General features: G+C 52.4%; 1 protein-coding gene across 3 annotated transcripts in view; it reads right to left on the reverse strand.

Annotated features, from left to right (window-relative positions):
• The window catches only part of ESRRB (estrogen related receptor beta), a 103,195-nt gene that overhangs the window by 39,902 nt on the left and 41,719 nt on the right, over window positions 1-21,574 (reverse strand). The window contains exon 2 of one of the 3 annotated variants that reach the window (XM_008699400.2): window positions 10,952-11,361. In XM_008699400.2, coding sequence (XP_008697622.2) covers window positions 10,952-11,361 — 410 coding nt within the window. Of the gene's footprint in view, window positions 1-10,951; window positions 11,362-21,574 lie in introns of those variants that run through there. The other 2 variants (XM_040641616.1, XM_008699378.2) reach the window with 2 other exon arrangements.

Raw genomic sequence — 21,574 nt, forward strand, 5'->3', positions numbered from 1 at the left:
ACACACACACACACACACACACACACACACACCCCTTGTGCACACTGCCACTTTTCTTGTTCACACTCATCACCTGACTTCACGTTTATTTATCTTGTTTCTTATCTGCTTTGTTCACTGAAGTTTCCCCAGCACCCAGACCCATGTGTACAAGAGTGAGGTCTCAATATACAGTCTCTAAAGGACGACTGGAACTTCTTGAGGGCAGCACCAGAAACTAAGAAAAGCAGCAATGGTGTCATCTGGGGGGAAATCATTTCCAGCCAGAATTTTATATCAAGCCAACATATAAAATCTCATTGCGGGTTGAAGGAATGAGTAAAAAACATTTCCACACTTCCAAAGCATCAACAATTTTACCTCTCCTGTGCCTTTCCAGCATGTGCTCCCACAAAATGGAGGAAGCAAAAAAAGGAAGAGGCAGGATCCAGAAAACAGGGGATCCAACCCAGGAGAAGAGTCAAGGACAAGTGGAGAGGGAACGAGCAGTCAGCAAAGAGACTTAACCAAAAATTGTGATGCAATCATTATTCAGACAATGGAAAGATGGGAAATGTGTGTGTGTGTGGCTGGGATGGACTGTATAATTGGAACTAATTCTTCACTGTCCGTAACAGGAAGTCAAGAAATAATGCCAAAACTGTCAACTCGGTAAACATAGCTGTCAAATCCTATTAGTAACTACAACGATAAATGCCAGAGGAAAGTTTTTCTTAAAGGGCTAACTCTGGATCATGAAGGGAGGAAAGAGAATGTGAAGGGCCAGGGACTATTTTCATTATAAGGCTTACACTTCTATTATACTTTTTAAAACTGTATGCACACATTATTTTGATAAAAGTTACAAATTAACTTAGGAATTAAGTTCAAGAAATTGTCCAACCGCTCCTTGTTATGTAAAGCATGAAATCTAACCTCCAAGGCAAAGCCTACCTGACTCTTTATGATCTAACCGCCTCTGACCTGTCCATCCTATCTCCCCAAAATGGGCCCTCACTCCGTAGGCTCCGCAAAACCCCATGGAACCTCCAAGCCTTCTCCTACCTCCCTCTCCCTGAAAGTCCTCCTGGCAAACTTTCCCACGACCTTGGATCTCAGCTCATGACACCATCTTCCCTTCTGTCCCGGGGAGATGTACACTCTCCTTCCCGTTTGCCCCCGTCCCCCAGGTCACATCCACCACCCTCCCTTGAAGCAACCAGCCGAGTGTTTCAGACTCAGGATTTTGCGTGTTGTCTTCATTCTAAGCGATGTGTTTATGGATACAGGTTGTTGGGTCTTTCATTTTTGTTACTCAAGAACAGTGCCCAGCACCTGAAAATGTTATGTTGATCAAAGCAAATAAAATGAGGGGGACGCCTTGGTGGCTCAGTCGGTTAAGCATCTGCCTTCGGCTCAGGTCATAATCCCAGAGTCCTGGGATCAAGCCCCCCCATCGAGTTCCCTGTTCAGCGGGGAGTCTGCTTCTCCCTCTGCCCCCACCCCCGGTAGTGCTCTCTCTCAATTTAAAAAAAAAAAAAAGAAAAGAAAAGAAAAAAAGAAAGAAAAAATCTTAAGGAAAAAAAAGCAAACAAATTGAAAGCAAGAACCTCCACCTAGAAAACCCCAGAATTCAGCAGTGATCCATCAGTTGTCAAATGCAATCACCTGCTCCGGGTAACTCCCCTCCCCAATCCTTCCAGGAGCAGAGGACACCTAGCTCTTGAAACTCCTCGGTTAGATTTCATCTACCCTCCGTGGCAGGGACTCCTGCAAGGTCTGCGATCTCTTCTCCACTCATCACACTGACTCTATGGTGCTTTGGATGGTAAGACTGCACCACTATTTCCTGTAGCATCAAGAAAAAGGAAATCTACCCATCAAACTATGCTCCCTTGCCACTAGCATTTTCACTCTTTTCGTACTAAAAGATCTCTTTGAGCTTTATTGAGATAGAGATCTGATCATACGGTATTCCTGTGCATACATGGAAGAGAAAATAAAAACAAATGGAAGGTATCGCTACAACTTCTCCGAGTGGGACTGTCCCGAATCGTTTTTGATCAAAGTCATTGTTTGGGTGTTCTTTCACAGAATCGTCCTCTCTGCTAACAAGGGAGCCGGCCACGCCACTCTTCTAAAGAACGCCCATTGTCGTGGGGCGGGGGTGCCTCCCAGATCACTGGCCCCTTTCCGCAAGTTCTGATATGCCTGTGAGGCAGGGACAACCACCTGAAGTGACCAGCACGCAGCCCGATTCAGAGAAGTTACAGCGGGAAACTGAGGTAAGACAGGACTTCCCAGTCTCCTTCCAAGGCTCGCTCTTCCCTTCCTTTCACCAGCTCCTCCTTGCTGCCCCCCACCCTCGGCCCCTCTCCTTCAGAAGAGCTTTCTCTAGAAAAAGCTCGCCTGGAGGGCATATTACATCAGATGGCTGGGCCCTGCCCCCCAGTCTCAGATTAGAGGCCCGGGTGGGGCTGGAGATTTGCATTTCCAACAAGCTCTGGTCTCCAGACCACACTTTGAGAACCACTGCGTAAAAGAGCTTGTTAGACCCCAAACCCCACTCAAATTCCACTCTTGAGCTCTAGGCTCGGATTTCCAACTCTCCAGAGATCAACTCAACATGTCCCAAACTTTGTCCATGACCCCAACCCCTTGCTCCCAGAAGGCCCTTCTTCCACCAGGAGAATTCTTCTTTCTAGGTTTCCTTGCCCCCAATAACCTCACCTTCCCCCTCGCAGCCTAAATTTGAAACCTAAGGGGTCAGTCTCAAACCAGCCATGGTTTTTATACTGAATCCACTTCCAAAAGTTTCTCCAGCCTAACCTCGCCTTTTAACCCTCCTGCCACTGCTGGCCTGGATGCCTCCAGCTGGACGGTTACCCGGATCTCCTCACTGGACTATGAAAACTGCCTCCTGAGTGGACCGCCCACCCCTAGACTCTCCCACTTCCAGACCATCTTTCCTCAATTATCTTGACAGAATTACCTCGCTAAAAGGAGATTGGATTAATCCCCTGCTCAGAAATCCCATCAATGACTTCCTGCTGCAGAGCAGAAAGAGCAAAAACAATGTATTTAAAGGTTTATCATACACCAGGCACTAAGCTGAGAACTTGACACGCAGGTCTCATTTGACTTCTGCTATCTGCAAGAACATTCCAGCGGCAAAAACTGTTTATCAGCCCCTTTGGTCCCATTTCCTTGATGGGGAAATTAAGGACCAGAGAAACGAAGTAACTTGACCAAGTTGACCAAGAAAGAAATTGTCAAGTTGGGATTCTAAGCCAGGTGAGACGGCCCTCGAATACTCTTACACTCTTCTTTCACAAAGCCCAGGAAGCCCGTGACATCCAGCATCACGCTGCGTTCCCTGTCTGTCCTCTGCCACTGAGCCCCACCAGGCCCCACTCCTGCTGTCTTTCTGCCAGGCATGTTCACCTTTCACTCCTGCTTGCATGGCCTTCCAGACGCCCTGACTGGGCTGTCTCACCTGACTTGCATCCTGGCTGTGTCTCTGAAAAGAGGAACTATGATTTGTTTTTCCCCTCATTGCCCCAGTGCCCAGCAGAGCACACACTGTCTGTGGGTTTAATGGACTCTTTGTGTACAGATGAGGAAACTGAGACCAGAGGACCCAAGTCCCTGCCCAAGGTCAGCCGGCTGGTCAGGGGCAGGGCTGGGACAGCAACCCGCTCCTGAGTCCCACTCACTGCTGGCTCTTGCTCTGCAGCCCCCTTGTCTCCAGTCCCCTGGGATCCCCAGCCTCATTCTCCAGGACAAAAGGCCTGGAGGTGGTCCAAGGCAGGATAACCCATCGATCATCTCCCTGCCCCCTTCCTGGGGGAGTTTCCTTCCAAGCCTACATCTGGGCCCCCAATGAGCAGAAGCAGCGCCTGCCAGAACTTTCTTACTTGCTCTCATCTTAAGTCACAGACCCAGGAGCTGCTCCAAGGGCCTCCAGGTGACACATGCCCTGGGGACGTAGGAAGGGGTACAGGGTGGCTTTACCCTTCCCACAGCAATGTGTTCATGTGGCTTCCACTCCACCTAGAAGTCGTCCGAGTGCAGCACTGCCAACGCCCCCCACCTCCTGCGTCCAAGTGCAGCACTGCCCATGCCCTCCAGGGCCTTCCCCAGCCTCCCTGCCCCATCTCCTTCCCTCTGCCTCCCTCCTACCAGCCACCCTGGCCCTCTTTCTGGTCCTGAGACACATCAGCTGTTTCCTCTGCCTGGAGGGCTGGCCCCAGGATTCTTGCAGTGCTTTGCCTTACCTTGAAAGTCATCTCAGCACAGCCTTTCCAAATCCTCTGTCTAAATTACACCCTCCGTCCACCACCTTTGTCCTGCTCGTTCACAGCACTTGTCTCGAGTGTGTCATGATGCGTCTTTACGTGCTATTGTGTTGACTGTCTGGCTTCCCCCCAGATGGCAACCCCACAGGCCCAGGGCCCTCACTCCTCCCTCAGCTCCCAGCACAGTGGCACCCAGTAAATATTCAACACAGAACTAAATACCTGCTTCATAAGCTCAAATGTAAGGCAGGTGTGTCCCCCCCGCCAAACATTGTCCTTTAGGAAAGAAATTGCTTAATATCCGAGGCTTGCTGACATCTCCTAACAGAGGAGCTATGGCCATCACTTTATATTGACCGACCATCGTGACGCAGGCCGCACAGCCCCAAGGAGACCTCAGTCAGTGCTAGTCATCCCACTGAATCAGTAACGACAGAGGAAAGAAATGCCACACAAATGTGGTTATTCCCAGAACAGGACCTCACGATTACAAATGCTGAATGCCAAAAGCCGTTCGAGCACCTAACACATTGTAGAAATCAGGACTGTAAATCGACACAAATAAAAAAGAACTAATGGCCTGGGAACCAGACTTACAGTTCAAACTGAAATTTTTAGGAACGGCAGCACGTATCTACTCATCAAATTTCAAGTAAGATGGAAGGAAAGACGGTGCGCTCTGAAAAACTGTCAAGTAACTCCAGAAGTGGCCCCTAGAAAAGGCAAAGGTGCTTTCGCCGAAGCTCTGTGTGAGAAGTCTGATACACCTTGCTTCACAAAATGTGACAAGTTGTTTTCAAAAAATATATAGTGTTTTACATATATGTGACTCAAAATATACGAGTATAATTAAAATTAACACACTGTTGTAAGTAGACATTTGACTAGTTTATCTAGATCCCTGCAAGTCTGCATATGCAAACTGGCCAAACTTCTTTGGGTTGTCCTCATTGGGAAAAGGGGGATCACTGTGGAGATGAACCTTCTGCACGGACACACTGAGAACTTCCTAGGCACCAGGCACTGTTGGAAGATGTGGGGTTCAGCAAAGATCAAAGTAACTGTAACCCTATTCCTTGGGAGCTTACAGTCTTCCTAGGGAACCAGTCAAGTCCGGGCAAAACCCAGGCTGTGTGCTAAGCGGTGTAGACAGAGCGGGGGGCAGAAGGTTTACAGGAGCGCCCAGGAGGCGTGCCCCCTATGCCCAATGAGAGGAGGAAGTGGGAGAAAAGTTCTGGGAGGAAATGCCAGCTAACTGGAGGCCTAATGGACAAAAGTAGGGGCTAGAGGTTGGGGGAGGAACGCATGCAAAGTTTAGAAACTGACGGCGTGCAACCAATTCTGGGAACTGGAAAATAGAGCAGTCAGGCTGGCCCACAGCCTGCAAGGGAGAGTGGCAGGGGATGAGGCTACCAGGTCAGTGCAGGGCCATCCCAGAGGACATCCTCAGTCACGTCCTGGAGCTTCCATTTACCCAAAAGCAAGACAGGAGAGTGCCATGTTCAGATGTGCGTTCAGAACGGTCTCCCGGGCAGCACTGAAGCAAGCAGACTGGGAAGGGCTGAACCTGGCAGCCGGAGACCAGACTAGACGCTACTGTGGTCAGTGGTCAGTGGCCGCCTGCAACGGACCAGGGCAAATGGAGAGAAGTGTCAGGTCAGGGGACATGAAGGAAGGAGACTGCACAGGACATGGCTGCTGGGACGTTGGTTTGGGACAGGGGGCAGGAAGCAGAGTTAGGGTAAGACTCACCCCTGGCCTGCATGCCAGGGGAACGACCACTGGAGCACCAGGAAAACCCTTCCATGGCAGACACACAGCTTCCGTTCGGGACTTGTTGCATTTGGTGCTTCCAGGACACCCAAGTGGAGGCGTTCTTTAGATGTCAAAGGCACTGGAGCACAGCAGGGACACTGCTGCACCAGCTCTGGAAATGGGACTCATCCGGACTCCAGAGGCAATTGGAGCACGGGGCAGGACACACTGGGCACACACGGTGGGTCAAGAATTCAGATGAGGAAGGTAAGGAGGGGGCTGGAAGCTAAGGGTCGGGGGATATGGATGCTGTTTTCCTTTTAGACTGGTGATACTAGAGGTATTTAAATGCAGATGGAAGGAAGGAGACTAGAGAGTGAGAAGATAAAAGCGAGGTGATAGTGGGTAGGAGGGTCTCTAGGAAGTGGGGAGGAAGTGGGACTCAGCCTGAGAAGAGCAGAGCTGGGGTTGGGGGACCTCTCCCAGCCTTCAGCGCAGCAGCACAGAACCCTGCAATCCCAACTGAAGGTGACACGGATGCAGGGGACAGCGGGCAGGTCCAGGGCCATCTTCCAGCTTCTCAATGCAACAGGAGGCAAGGGGACGGTCCAGGTTTGGGGATCCAGCTTGGGAAAGTCCCCCAGGTGGCTCCCCCAAAGGCCACCTCATTACTTTGGTACTCATTACAAAGGTTTGCATTACCATGAGGTCAGGATCACCATCCAGAAAGGGGCTCCAGGGGCAGACTCCCATTGCCCAAATTCCAAAACCTGTTGTATAAGCCCAGGGATGCACATTCAAGTACAAGAGAAACCAGTGTGCCTACCCAGCAAGTTCACTCCAAGCAGAAGACCTGCGGGGGCAACTAGATCGTAATCAGAAAGATGTTAATCACATCAACTGAATGTTTAATGACATCAGTCTGTCCCTAGGCTGACTCAGTTCCTAGGAGCTGTGCCTTGGCCAAAGTCTGCCTTTTTTTTTTTTTCTATGCCTCTGGGGCTGATCAATCCTCTTTGATGAGCACATTTTTTACTTTAGATATGCTAGCAAATTCAATCAGATTGAGGATTATCTCCTTTGCCAGGGAGCCCTGGTGTCCTTTCAGGAAGGTACCTTTTCTGTGGCTAAATTCATCTGTCCAGGGTGTCATCATCACCTCCAGCACTGACAACAAACTCCCTTTCGCATAGAATGAGGCAGGACAGGGCAGGCGAAAGGTGCACTACTCCTCTACTCGGGGTTGACTCTAAGTCCCCTGAGGGCAGAGGGACTGCGCCTGCCTTGTTCAGTGCTGTCTGTGCAGGGGAGTGCGGACTGTCTCTATAAAGGGCCAGACAATAAATGTTACAGGTTTTGTAGCCAGAAGGTCTCCACGGAACTCAATTCTTCTGTTGCGTCACCAAAGCGGCCAGACTCCATGTAAATGAGTAGGTGGGGCAGTGTCCTAATCCAACTTGACCGACAAAAGCAGCTCAGCCTCCAGGCGGTGCTTAGCCCACCCCTCCAGGCCCCTTCCCCCAGCCCAGCACAGCCCAGCACACGCAGAGTGCTCCATCAGCACTTACAGAGAAGAAATGGCTGGGGGTCATGGACCACGAGAGACCATGGACTCTGGGAAACAAACTGAGGGCTTCAGAGGGAAGGGGGGTGGGGGAATGGGATAGGCTGGTGATGGGTATTAAGGAGGGCACGTATTGCATGGTGCACTGGGTGTTATACGCAAGTAATGAATCGTGGAACTTTACATCAAAAACCAGGGATGTACTGTATGGTGACTAACATAATAAAAAATTATTATAAAAAGAAAAGGCTGGGGGTGCCTGGCTGGCTCAGTCAGCAGCAGGCAACTCTTGGCCTCAGGGCTGTGGGTTCGAACCCCACTTTGGGTGTAAAGATTACTTAAAAATAAAATAAAAATTTAAAAAAAAGGAAGAAAAGAAAGAAATGGCTATCGGAGAGTTTTTTCCTTAAGTCTACCGTGACATCCTTGATTCCCTGAACTTCTTCCCACACTGGTGTAGCACTTTCGTGGGAGACAAAGTGATCTAAGGAGGGGAGGCCGAAGATGAGCCAGCAGGAGTTTCAGAGCTTTCCAAGCACTCACATAAATTCATGAACGGATCATTCTGTGACGGAAGGCCCTCCGTCCAAGTCATCAGACTTTCTAAAAAAAATGGCCTGAATAGCCTCCTTAAATTGGGGAGGTGCTTAGGGGACCATAAACTGGTTTGGAGCCTAAGGCCAGGCCTACAGACTCACAGGCTCCAGACAGGTGCCACGTCCCTCTCTCCGGCTTCCAGCCCGGACATCACTCAGAGCACGCATAGGGTTCCCACTTGTCTCTGAGGTCATTCTATAGGTCACCGTTCTCCTCTTTATACTCTCTGTTTCCAAACTTTCTACAGCCATCAGGTCCAGAAACAACAAAGTCAAAATCAACGTCAGGCCAAAACCAGTTAATAAAAATAACCAGAGCAAACCATCAGTTTTAGAGTGTACTTTCTCCCTGTTCTAGATGGAAACCTCTTCCTGGTTCTAAACAAGACCCAGGACTTGTGACAAAGAAAGAGGCAAGAACAGTTCAGTTCTGACGCACCAAATGCTGCTGTTTGTCCTCGGACTTCTAGGAAAAGATCATTATCCTCTTCGTGGAGCGAATAACGAGGAGTGTTTACAGACCCTTCAGCATGCGGGCTCCTGACGTGCTGAGCACATTCTCTGCACCCAGACCTCTGCTGAGTCTACACGAGCCTCTGCTTTCGGAAAACGCGATCCAGAACCCCTCCAGCCCTTTTAAGGGGCAATATGGAGTGAAGAAAATGGGACTGTCTCCTAAAAAGCAATTTTTCAAAAACTGACCTCGAAGAATCTATAATAATGGCAATCTTACCAAGACCACCTTCCGATCGGGGAAGAAAACGTTGCCATCTCCGTAACTTAAATTGGTTTAAACATCTCCTGTTTGTCAGATACCCAATGATACTGACTGGCTATCAGACCGGAGGAGGTCTTCAACCCTGGCAGACGCAGGAGACTTAGAAAGACCACACAGTGCTTTTCAAATACAGAGATTCCAGGGCCTCCTCCCAGACTCAAGGGTATGAAGCTGGCAGGGACTGGGATGTGTTCCTTCACCCTTCTGGACACCAGCATAGTGCCTGACGTGAACACATTTAATTAATATTTGCTGAAAGCACTGTGTATCACGGCTCCTTCTGGGGAAGGTACAAGAAAACCAGGTCTGGGGTTTTAGGAAAACGTACTTATTGCTGTACTCTTTTGCACTGGTTGGATTTTTACTTTTTGAGGGTTCATTTAAAAAAATATTATCTATTAACTAAAATAGCTAAAATAATTTAAATCCTAAGTCAAAATAATGACACCGTTTTACTTAAATATATGTAATTACAAAAGCCAGTTCAGTGAGATAATTATGCGTCTGTTGTCTTAGTAGTGTGTCCTAAGTGATATCATGAAAGTGAAAATACTACTTGGAAGCATTTATTGAGCACTTACAAGGTGCCAGGCAATGTTCAAAGTGCTTTATATACATTAATTCACTTATTCTTCTTTTAACACCTCTATGTGAGGAAGGAATGATAGCCTCTCACCTTACTGAGGAGGACATAAGCCCAGGGAGAAACTGAGGCAGGATGCCCAGGGGCATTCAGCTGTTAGATAATGGGTGGTGTACCCAGGAACCCAGGAAGATAGTCACTACACCCCAACACCTCAACTAATAGGTAGAACTGGAAACATGGCCAATCCTGAGGCCCTCAACTGACTTAATAAATACATCGTCACGGGAAATTTAAACAAATATTTGTTGAATGAATAAACTGCAAGTCATCCCAGGAAAGCTCAGCCTGACTCTTTCAAAAGTGAAATGGGGAAGGGGGGAGGAAGGACACCCTCAGGACAGCCAAGGCAGGGACAGGACAGGTGCCCCCTGGGTTTTGTCCCGTCTGGTTACGAATTGTCCTGAAATGGCATCAGCTCACCTCAGTTCCATGCATGAGGAGGGCTTTTGTATCCTACCGACAGAACAAGGGCTGGCGCTTCGCAGGTGCTCGATAGAAACTTAACCGAATGAATGGCGCGAGCGCTCCACCCATAGCCCGCTGCAGTACGAACCTGGCCTACCGAGCACCAGGCCACCTCGGGGCTGGCCCCTGTGCCATGAACTCGATAACCGCTCTATGAGGGTGGACCCATCACTACCCCCCACTTCCCTTGGGGTGACTTTATGGAGAGCACCCGCCGGGGCTCCTGCCCACCTTCGGAGGAATAAATCACTCGTGTACCCTCTGAGCGAGGCAGCCCCCTCCTGGCCATCGGAACACGATTCGGCTGATACACAGACGCACCGCAGAAAGCCCTTGAAGACAGGCCACGGTGGGATCAGACAGGGTGAGTGGGTTTCCCTTGCTCTGTTGCCCTGACTCTTTCCCAATTAAGAAAATCATGTTTCACTTGTGCAATTAAAAAAAGATCAAAACAGGGGCACCTGGGAGGCTCAGTCGGTTAAGCGACGGACGTGGAGATCTCAGGGTCATGAGATCGAGCCCCACAGCGCCAGGCTCTGCGCTCAGCGGGGAGTCTGCTTGAGACTCTCCCTCTGCCCTGCCCCAGACTCTTGACAGCGCTGCCTCTACCAGAGAGAGGCACGTGCATAGTGATGCATTTGCGTGGATTTTCTTTGTTTTCTGGGGCGCCACGTGGGAGTGTCTGCCGTTTCAACGACAGTCCTGAAGTTCGAGTCTCGTCGGGAATCCCGAAAGAGAAACCCCGAGAGGCGGGGAAAGGGACCCTAGGACACCCCTGCCATCGCGGCGCCCGACCCCGACCCGGCAAGCTGGCGGGCATCCCCCGGTTTCCCGCCGCACCCGCCCGGGCCCTGCCCTGCCGGCACGCACCTTGGATGGTCCTCTTGAAGAAGGCCTTGCAGGCCTCGCAGGAGGCCACGCCGTAGTGGTAGCCAGAGGCAATGTCCCCGCACACGAGGCACAGGCGCTTGGGGATGGCGTTGAGCATGTACTCGCACTTGATGGCCGAGTCCTCCATGAGGCCGCCGGCACAGTCCTCGTAGCTCTTGCGGCACGGGGTGCCGCCCAGCCCGGCGCCTGCGAACATGGGCGGCGAGTCCAGACCATTGGCGTGGGCGCCCAGGGCCAGGCCGAAGCCGCCGCTGGCGTCGGACGAGCCGCTGGGGCTGTGGTGGCTGAGGGCGTCGATGCCGGACGATGGGCTGGACGGCTCTGTCTTGATGAAGGAGCCGCAGCTGGAGCCCAGGTGCCGGTCGTCCGCGGACATTCTGTTCAGCAGCCTGTGGACACAGAGCGCGGGCAAGTCAGCTCTGCCGAGGGTGCGGTGGGTGTGACACCCGCCCAGGAATTAGCTTTGGGCTCCGGGCACCAAGTGGGCGGGGTGGCTGGGAGGGGCTCAATGCTAAGGCGTTGAGATAAAATGCTGGCCCAGAAGGTCAACTGGTCAGGACACCGCACAGCCCAGAGCAAGCTTCTGGCGTTACCCGCCCCCCCAGAACCTTCTGAGTCTTCAAAGAAAAAAACTATGTTTGATCAATAAACTTCAGGTTAGGCACATTGCTGGCATGAGGGTGACAGAGTGGTAACAATTCAGACAAAATAGTTGGCCGACCTGCCTGCACGACAGGATTGCGTGGTGGCTACCGGTGAGAGTCTGGGTGTGCCGGGCCCTGGACCCGACACCCTCAGTACAGTGACCTGATAACCCATTTCACCCAGCCCCACCGGGGCTTCTGGCAAGCCCAAGCTTGGAGCTTTCCCGATGGGCCACCATCACTGAGATTGGGACTAGAGAGGCCAAGCAAGGCACCTGGCCAGGGCAAGAGGCAAGGCTGGTGACAAAGGCTGCCCCCTGGGGTTTGCCTGTGGCCCAGGGCACATTTGGCTCCAGGCCCCCTCCCTCCTGTCCCTTCTAGTCCTTCAGCGGCCTGGCTTCCCAGCCCCACCCGGCCCCAGAGACTGTGTCCGTGAGGCAGCACGAGGGGGCCTTCCAACCCCAGCTCTGGGCATCCCTGGTGACTTCTTAATCCTAAATTTCAAGCTCTGAGTGTCCCTGCCTCACCCCCAGAGTCAAGGGAGCATTGCGAACATGACAGGATCACTGTGAAGGGTCAAAAGATTCCCAAAATGAAAGTCCCTCCTCCCACGCTGGGTGGGGGAGAAGGCCAGCAAGGTGTGACTCTCCCACGGGGTCCCAGGACAAGGGGAGGAGCTTCTCTCCAAAAGCATGAGAAAAGCTCACCGCAGGGTGTTGAAGGTGGACGTTTAGGGAAAGCCAGATGCGGCCCGCTCTCAAGACCTCTGGGGCCAACCAGGATCGGGAGTCAGAAGGCTGGGTCAGGGTCCATGGGTCCCTGACCTGGCCTGGCTGTGTGGAGGTGAGGAGGGCCCAACGCTTATGCCCACGGAGCAGGTGAAAGGAAAGAGAGAAAGTCCCCGGAGAACAAAAAGGGCTGATGGGTCAGAGGTACGGCCCCATGAGCAGATTGATGGTTCCAGCAGGGAGGGAGGGTCTCAGTGCTGGAGGAACTACTGGGTAGGAGCCGCAGTCTTACCCCCAGTAATGCGCAGGGGGAGCCCCTGTTTCCTGAGCAGTCCATGGAGGAAAGGACTGGTCACCACCCAGGGAAGGGGCTGCTTTGCTACCCCCACAAAGCCCAGCCGCACCCCACCGAACGCAATCTCACGATGGGGAGGGGCCTTCACCGTCCCTGGTGTCACTAATGATTTCACGGTTAGCCCACCTCCCGAGGGGCTCTCCCATCCATCTACATCTGAACCGTCCAGAGACAGGGAACTCATTGCCCCATGGGCGGTTCTAATCAGAACCTGGGAGCTGCAGATGCAAAGATAAAAGATACGCATAAGGCTCTACTCGAAAGTTTATCTACTGGAATGTGGTGCTTGAAGCCAGAGGCTCTCGGGTGTCTTGTTCCAAACCGAATGTTCCCAAGTCCTCGGAGACGCCTGTCCAGCAAGCCCCAGGTTTCCCTTACATCGGCGGAGGGTGCCCCAGTCGAGGGTCTCCTCTGGGTCCTTTAACAACTCCGGCTGGTGCCCTGTCATCCTCCTGGGTTCCACATGGCCACCTGCCTCCCCTCCATCCACCAGCAGGTCCCTGGTTTGTCCACAGGCAATGCCATCAGCCTGGCAGGACATAATCCAGACAGAAAATCTGCCCGAGTAGGCACAAGTGCACTTCTGGGAGGGCCTTCCCACAGCGTCCCTACACAGGGTGGGCAGGGAGAGCCGACCAGGGGCCCTTTTATCTGTAATCCTGCTGCTCGTTGCTTTAGGCTCTGCAGGTCCCAGGAACACCCCAGGCCCACCGTGACGAGCCCTGCTGGGGAGACAGCTCACAGACTCCAGCCCTCCATCCCCATGCCTCCCCCAAACCGGAAAGAACTTGAGATTTCGGGAGATACACCTGACATAAGCAGTGATTCTAGCAACTACAGTGGTCCCCCCACCCCCTCATCTGTGGCTTCAGTTCCCCACGGGATCATCAGGTCAGTAGTAGCCTAACACTACGTCACAATGCCTACGTCATTCACCTCACTTGGCCTCCTCACACAGGCCTTTTATCATCTCATCTTCAGAGACTCCAGGGACAAAGGAAGCAAACTTGACCCTGGCCTCCGGGTTGCATGGAAATTCAGCCACTAATTTATTGGCTGCATCCCAGTTGTGTGTGTCGGGGTGGGGGGTCTGCTGAGGATTTCATTCCTGCAGGCTTCTCTTTTCCCATGGCCATTATTTTGCCACCACCACGTTCCCACCAAATGTCTTTTCTAGGGAGAGTCAACGCCTATTTCAGGCACCAACTATGTGCCAGATGCTGACCAGAGAACGGGACGGGTCCTAACAAGCACAGCCCAGGATCTCAAGAAGCTCGTTCTCTCTCAGGAAGGGCAGACGCGAAACAAACACAAGTGTGCAGAGCACCAGAAAGTGTGTGCAGAGCACCAGAAAGGGCCAGGGACGGCTACGAGGCTCACAGGGGCTCCCTGCCATGTCCCATTGGTCTCGCTGCATTCATTCACTGGTTCATTCATTCGTATTTGCAGACTGAATGAAGACCTCCCTCCAGGTGGGCACAGCTTCTCTTCTGTATTGAAAGCTCCTTCCAGACTCTTCTGTCTGTTTTTCCAAGCTCAGGAGCTGCCTGTATGCCCCTCTGGTCCGGAGGCAGCTGGTCTAGTTAGTGGCCATCCATCAAGGGCAGTCACACGTGAGACGCCTTCTTTTGTACCATTTTGTTTCCTGCTCACAACCTGTCTGCCAGACATAATTATTCCCACTTTACAGAAGAGAAAACCTGGAGCTTGAAGTTTGTCCCAGGTCACTAGAGATAGCAGAAGCCGGGATCCAAACCAGTCCCGTCTGACTGCAGACCCAAGCTCTTAGCTCTGTGGCCTCTGCCTCACGTAAGACCAGGCCTCGGCAAGAGCTGCCTCTGGCTCGCAGCCCTCGAAAGCTGCAGAGAAGAGCTCCAAAGCCCTGGACCTTCTGCACTGTCATTTCCTCACCTGTAGTGTGAGAGTCAAGAACTCTCTGGGGACACAGAGACCCTCTGGGCTGCCTGGTCCTTGATGCACCAGGCAAGGAACGAAATGTTGCTAGAGAGGCCAGAGCCTCCAGGAAAACCCTGTCTCCATCTGTCCTGACCTCTGGCACATCGTTCATTCACTCAAAAGCAAAACGTAAAGGAAGGACAGGGGAAAGAAGTCCAGGAAGAGGACAGAGAAGAATTGGCCAGAGGAGATGAAGAATAAAAAGCAAGCATGTGTCTTGGAAACGCAATGAGGAGGGAATGGCAGCAGGTCGCAGGTGGTTACAAGGTCAGGGGAAGTCAGATGGGGCAAGTGTCCACTGCAGTGAGCGTTCGGTGGCTGGTGACTTCACCAGGGGTGTGTCAGGGCATGGTGGGGATGGAAGCCACATTGCTGTGGCTGGAGGAGACAGTTCTTTTTTCTTTTTTTTAAGATTTTATTTATTTGAGAGAGAGAGAGAGCATGAGCAGGGGGAGAGGCAGAGAGAGAAAGGGGGAAGCAGACTCTCTGCTGAGCAGGGAACCCGATGCGGGGCTCGATCCCAGGCTCCTGGGATCATGATCTGAGCTGAAGGCAAAAGCTTAACCGACTGAGCCACCCAGGCGCCCCTGGAGGAGTCTGGCTACAATAGGTAGAGAAGGGTATGAGGGTGGGGTTCCTCCTGGCACACCTTCAGGCAGGACCATCCACATGAACTTGGGGACTATGGGGGCAGAGAAGGAACGTTTTGTTGTTATTGTCGGCAACTGCTGGTTTCTTTGATGAGGAGGGGGTGTGTTAAGAATGGACGGAATTTGGGGTTGCCTGGCTGGCTCTGTTAGTAGAGCACGCAACTCTTGATCTTGGGGTTGCAAGTTCGAGCCCCACGCTAGGTGTAGAGGTTACTTAAAAAAAAAAGAATGGAAGGAATTTAAGACATTTAAAATAGAATCCACACTTTGTAGTGTGTCCTGGGTGATCCTGACCCTACCTACTGACCCGGTATAATTACCCATCGCCCCCCCTTCTCTCCCCAAATTAGACAATGAATTATATGGTGACTCTACATTCAACGCTAACAGTAAAGACCAAATCAAGATGGAGAGACTGAAGGTATTAAAGGTAGAAAATGTCTCTGCAAGGGAGAGAAATGAGCGGAAGCAATGAGAGAGGGACAGAAGCGGGTGGGTGGCGGAGGGGACAGCTGAGACCGCTCACCTGCCCGCCCGTTCCACTCAGTTCGTGAAGCCAGAGGCACAGGGAGTGAAGGCTGCGGGCAGGAAGTCCAGGCCAAGCAAGGGAGCTTGCCACAGAAGCTGTGGAGGGAGGAGAGAACGGAAGTCGGGGCAGCCCTGTCTCCTCCAGCAGCTGAGATCTGGGTTCCTCAACCCCTGTGCTCCTGACGTTTGGGGCAGGGCAGCTCTTCACTGCAGAGCTGCCTGTGTGCGACACGGTGTTTCGGAGCATCCCTGGCCTCCACACCCGAGAGGCCAGTAGCCGCCCCCTCCCTGCCCCAGGGAGGACAACCCAAACCTGCAGACAGGGCTGAATGTTCCCTGGGGGAAAATCCTCCCCCACCCCCTACGAGAACCACTGGCAGAGATGTATGAGGGAAGAGGGAGAACAGCGGGGTCCAGGAGCAGAGGGTTGAGCCAAAGAATGGTGCAGGTCTCGGACAGAGGGGTCAGAGCAGAAGGGGCAGAAGTGGGAGGAAATGGGGGGGTGGTGGGAAGGGCCAGGAGCACAGTGTTTTCTGGGGGTGTAGGCTGAGGTAGAGCAAAGGAAGGCCCGAGAAAGCTGGGGGATTGGCGATGGAAGAGCGAGAAAGCTGGGGGATTGACGATGGGGTCAGGGAAGATGTCAGAGGCGGAGCCTGGAAGCCGAGGCCCAGGAGGATGTGGCCACGGGGTGGGTGCCCAGATGGCACACAGGGAGGGTGCAACCTCAGGATGAGGGGAGGTGGCTGCCCCTTCGCTCTGGGGAGGAGGGAGTCACATCGAGTCCATCATCTGTGGTTGGCTGGGACCCAGTCCCCAACTGGGTCGATGACTATTGACTTTATGGGAAGGGACTGAGGCCCCATCTAAGCGGGCTTTGAAAGAGCAGTAGCCAGTGGTCGAAGGCCCTGGAGGCATCACTGCCCCTGTGATCCATGGGTAACAGGGGCACAGCCAGAGCTGCCCTGGCCTCAATTTCACTACCATCTGATTAGGCCTGGCCTTCCCCCCGCCCCAGCCAGCTCTCTGCCCCTGGCCCTCTTAACTCAGTGTGGAGCCCTGTGCCCCAGAGTGGCCTGGCCTCTAGGGGTGCCTGAGCTCACCGTGGGGGGTGGGGTGGGGCTGGGTGGGGGGAACTGCCTGACAACAGTGGGTTGAAGATTTTCCTTATACATAGACCAACAGAATCTTGGAGATTCTGAATGAAACCCAAACTGCTGAGCTGTTTTACCACAGCCTGGTAGAGGAGGAGAAATCCCAGGGTCCGGGCAAGGGACAACTATAATCTTTTAAGCTGGACTCCCAGGGATCTGGCCCCCTCACGATGGCCTGCTGGTGGGCAGGCAGCGGGAGGGAAGCTTCTGGAGGAACAGAAGCTCTTGGAGGGAAGGGGTTTGGACCGGCCTGGTTAGCCTCCGGCCAGGCCTGCTTTCCTCTGTGGGACTGAGCCCACCCCACCACACACAACAATCCAGGGGACATGCAGAGGGGCTGTCCTCCCAGCCCTCCCTTGGCTCTGTGCTGAGGCCACCCGTGGAACAGCAAGAACAGCAGCTCTGTCACTTACGGGTGATAAGCCTGCACTCTGACAGCGGATGAGACAGTTCTGCCACATACCAGCAGCTGCCTTCGAGGTCACTCTCTCTCGCTCTCAGAGTGCTCATCTGTAAAATGGGCTCGATCACAGCACCTCCTTCATAGGCTTGTTCTGCATGAGCATAAACTGTTGGAGGCAAAACATGTAGCCCAAGCTGGTGCCGAGCAAGCACTCTGTGAACCCTGGCTGCTGTTGTGGTTCTCCCAGGAAAGCCCTTCCAGAAAACTCAGCCTCCGGCCACCTGTGGTTAAACCCGGCAAAGCTCTTCCCTCAACCAAGTCCCCAGATACAGACCAGAGGATGATTCCATAAGGAACTTGCCATTTACCAGGAGGGAAAGTGGTTGGTTAGGCAAATTAAGAGGATAAATAAGCCTGAAACAGGAATCCACTATACAGAAGAAAAATGGTTTCTGAACACTTGAGAGACTCTTATGTACATTTCCATAATTAATTGGTTAACCAGGGGCCACCCGAGCTATTCATTATAACAGACCCACAGACCCTCCAGCAAGGCTTTATTTGTGATGAACCAGCCCCTCAAGGAAACTGAACGTAGCACAGCTAAACTTCCTTTACAATTTTTAAAGACTGCAGAGGAGCCTGTAACAGGGGGACAGGATGGGGAGGACCGCATGGCTGAATGTGAATAACCCTCCCAGCTTCCTGTTGGCACTTATTACATGGGAGGAAAGGAGGGAGGGGGAGAAGGAAGGGAGAGAGGAGGAAGGGAGGGAGGGAGGAAGAGGTGGCCCATGGTGAGAAGTATTAGGAACCAAGGACTATAATTAATCCAATTCTGTGCATATGAGGTCCAATAATTATATGTTTTTTCTTAAACTCACATATTTCTTTAATTCAAACTGATTTCCCCGAGTAGTCTGAATCACTTCTTTTAATAAATGGTATTTTTCTCACCCCTATGCGAATGAAATCTGACATATGTATATGTTTCAGCCGTAGACCTGTTTTCCTGGACAGACAGACACACTAGCACGGCTGGAGTCAGTGGACTGTAAGTTCCCAGGGATTCTGCTGCCCACCCCAGCGACCTGCAGGTGAGGCACCGAAGGCCTCGAGAAGCTGGACTCGCTCAACGTTCCTAACTAGAGAACCAGGCCAGCTGGGGGGCTGCTCGGAGACACAGTGAGTGGTGGCTGAGATAAGCGGCCCACCCGCCACCCTCCCTCTGCCACGACACTCCCACAGTGCCGCTCTTGTGGCACCTCGATTCTATCTGGATTTTAACTCCTCAGGAATACCTAGCTAACACCCCTCTTCTCCTTCTCCCCCTGGGGCCCCCTCTGGGACCCAGGACCACAAAATGTCCCAAGAGCAAACTGGCTTCAGCGGCAGTCTGCCTCCCCCTGCACACTGAAGCTATGGCAAAAATCTGTAATTAAGCATCTTGTCTTAGAAAGATTAGTCAAAACCAGGCTGGTCCCGGACAACTGATTGAAATCTCGTTCCACACAAATTACGGCGTGGAAAATAATGATGGGTAATTAGTGCCTTTCAATCGGAGCTTTTTATCCATGATTTTCCAGGCTGCATCCATCATAATGAGAAGAGAGACGCTCTGCCCGAAGCAGGGGGAGGCAAGTGGACGTGGAGCCGCTGTCCTGGGGCAGCCGGGAAGGTCCGTCCACCAGCTGAGCTCCGGCCCACAGCGGACAGCCGCCGCGCCTTGTACTGGGCTCCGGGCAAATTAGAAGCAGGGACCCCTCTGGAGAGACGGATTCCAAACATCAGGCTTCACCACGCTCCGCTTCGTGGAGTGCCCCCCAGCAGGACCCAGGGGTGACTGTTACTTGGGCCTTCTTGGCCAACTCTGGGCTCTGGACACCACAAAAGGGAGTGTCTGGAGGAAGGACAGCATCATGAATTCAGAGTATGCTCCCAAACACACGTGAGCATCCTTCCTTTCAATTAGCTCCTGGAGAGCGGACTCTGCGAATTTATCTGAACACTTCTTGAATCTAGTTTTATTTTCACCCTCTATCAAGGCGCAACCTGGTATAAACCTCCCACCTACTGTCACTGAACACATCCGGCAATTTCCAGATGCCACTTAATCGTCACAGTAGCCACGGTGCTGGGCCATGGAGCTTAGTGGTTGGAGCTGGACTGCCTGAGTTTGAATTCCAGCTCGGTCCCTTCCGGGGTATCAAACCCTTCTGTGCTTCAGTTTCTTCATCTGTAAAGTGGGGGTAATAATTATCATATTTATGTCATAGGGTGGTCTTGAGGATTAGCGAGTTAATACAGAAAAGAGCTTAGAACAGCGCCTGGCACACAGTAAGTGCTCAGTAAATAAATGCTAGCCGAAGTTACAGCACCCCTTCTTTTGGTCATGAGATGGTTTCCACTCAGAGTCCCTTAAACGTTCAATCAATCCCACTGGAAGCAAGACTGCTTACTCTCTTCTCCTCCCAGCATTCCTCCATCTGGGCACCTACCTACCCACCACTTACTCGTGCATCTGCACGCCTCTCTGCATGCCGGAACTTCTGCCCAGAAACTCCCCTTTCAGGTGAAGGGGCTCTGTATTCAGGCACTGCCAGAACCAACTAACTGAACTAACTAGCCTCTCTCCTGGGAGCTGACACTTCACTCCCACATCCTCCGTCTCTTACTGGCATGAACAGCAGGGTGCGTGCACACACTCAGAGCTGCCACGTTCTTACAGACCTCTACCCCGCTGGCCCAGCTGATTGACCCAGGGTGTGCACCTGACCCGAGCGGGGCCAATGAGTCTCTCCCATGAGATGTGTGCCGTCTGGGCTGCCTCTCCAGGGACAGAAACAGTGAGAGATGGACAGCTCGAGAGCAAGCAAGGTCACACTTCGCACCAAAGTGCAGCGAGGGAGAAGAAAATAGAAGCTGGCAGCAGAGAAGGGTGCCGGCTAGGGGCAGGGTCCTGGGAGTCCTATCGCTGCTGGCAGCTGCTCAAAAACCCAGCAGCACGTCTGCCCAGGTGAGCGAGCACCATCTGCTTCCCTGACACAACGGCTCACGCCAGGGGCATTCTGATACTTAACCAAGAGAGCAATTCACATACCATCTCATCCATTCACGCACTCGCTACTCGCTCAGTCATTCCATTCCTACTCCTCAGAGATCTACTGTGTGCGCCACTATTCTAGCCCTGGGGACGGATTAGTGCACAAGGCGGGCAGGCTCCTGCCCTCAAGGAGTGACAATAATACTTCATTGACCTTAAGCCACGCCATTTTTTCATATTTCAACATCTTGGCAATCAGAACGTATCTTGAATAGATGGCATGCTGTAGTTTAATTTGATTAGTGGTTCCAAGAATAATGGTGCCTTTAACAATAGATGATGACATGGATTCAATGGAATATGATAAATAAGTGTAGCTGAGACTGCTATGAGTTCACCAAAAGCAATTTCATTTCTTCCAGAGACTACATTTCCCAGCCTCCTTTTCGGTGAGCTGCGGCCATTGACTAGGTCCTGGCGAATGGCATGTGGACAAAATGATGTTAGTCACTTCCCCATCTGGCCCATCAAAATCTCCCATGGTACTCCCCGCCCTGCACCCCCTGTTCTGTCTTCCCCCATCGGCAGGCCACTCAGGATCCAGGCAGAAGGTCCAGGAGGGGGTCCCAGCGTCCCCAGGACGGAGCCACAAACTGGAAGGAGCCGGGGCCTGTGAATAACCCCGTCAAAGGCTACCTCTCAAACACCCTCGCCAAAATGTCATACGGGCAAGCTGGAAACTTCTGCTGTGTCAAGCCACTGAAACAGTGGTATGGTACATAGCAATAGCTAGCGTTAGCCACCCTAACTAACACAGGAAGTAAACAACCAAAATAATATGCATTCAGTTAGGGATCGGGGAAGGGGACAGAGGGTAGGATGGGGCAGTGCCAGATAGGGTGGCCAAAGAAGGCTTCTCAGAAGATGTGACATTTAAGCAGCCTCTGGAGAAAGAGAGGGAGGGAGGCACTCGGGGAAAGTGCTGTGTTGGAGGCAGAGCAGGGAGACAGACAGAGGCAGAGATAAGTGGGGAGAGGCAGGGAGAGGCAGGGAGAGGCAGGCAGGGTCCCAGCCAGAGGCATTCGGAGCAGGCCAGGACCTCAAAGGGCCTCTGATGTGTCTGGCTGCCTGTCTTTGCTAAAGA

This window comes from Ursus maritimus, unplaced genomic scaffold (assembly GCF_017311325.1).
Source record: "Ursus maritimus isolate PB19 unplaced genomic scaffold, ASM1731132v1 scaffold_25, whole genome shotgun sequence".
In the NCBI taxonomy this organism is placed as follows: domain Eukaryota; kingdom Metazoa; phylum Chordata; class Mammalia; order Carnivora; family Ursidae; genus Ursus; species Ursus maritimus.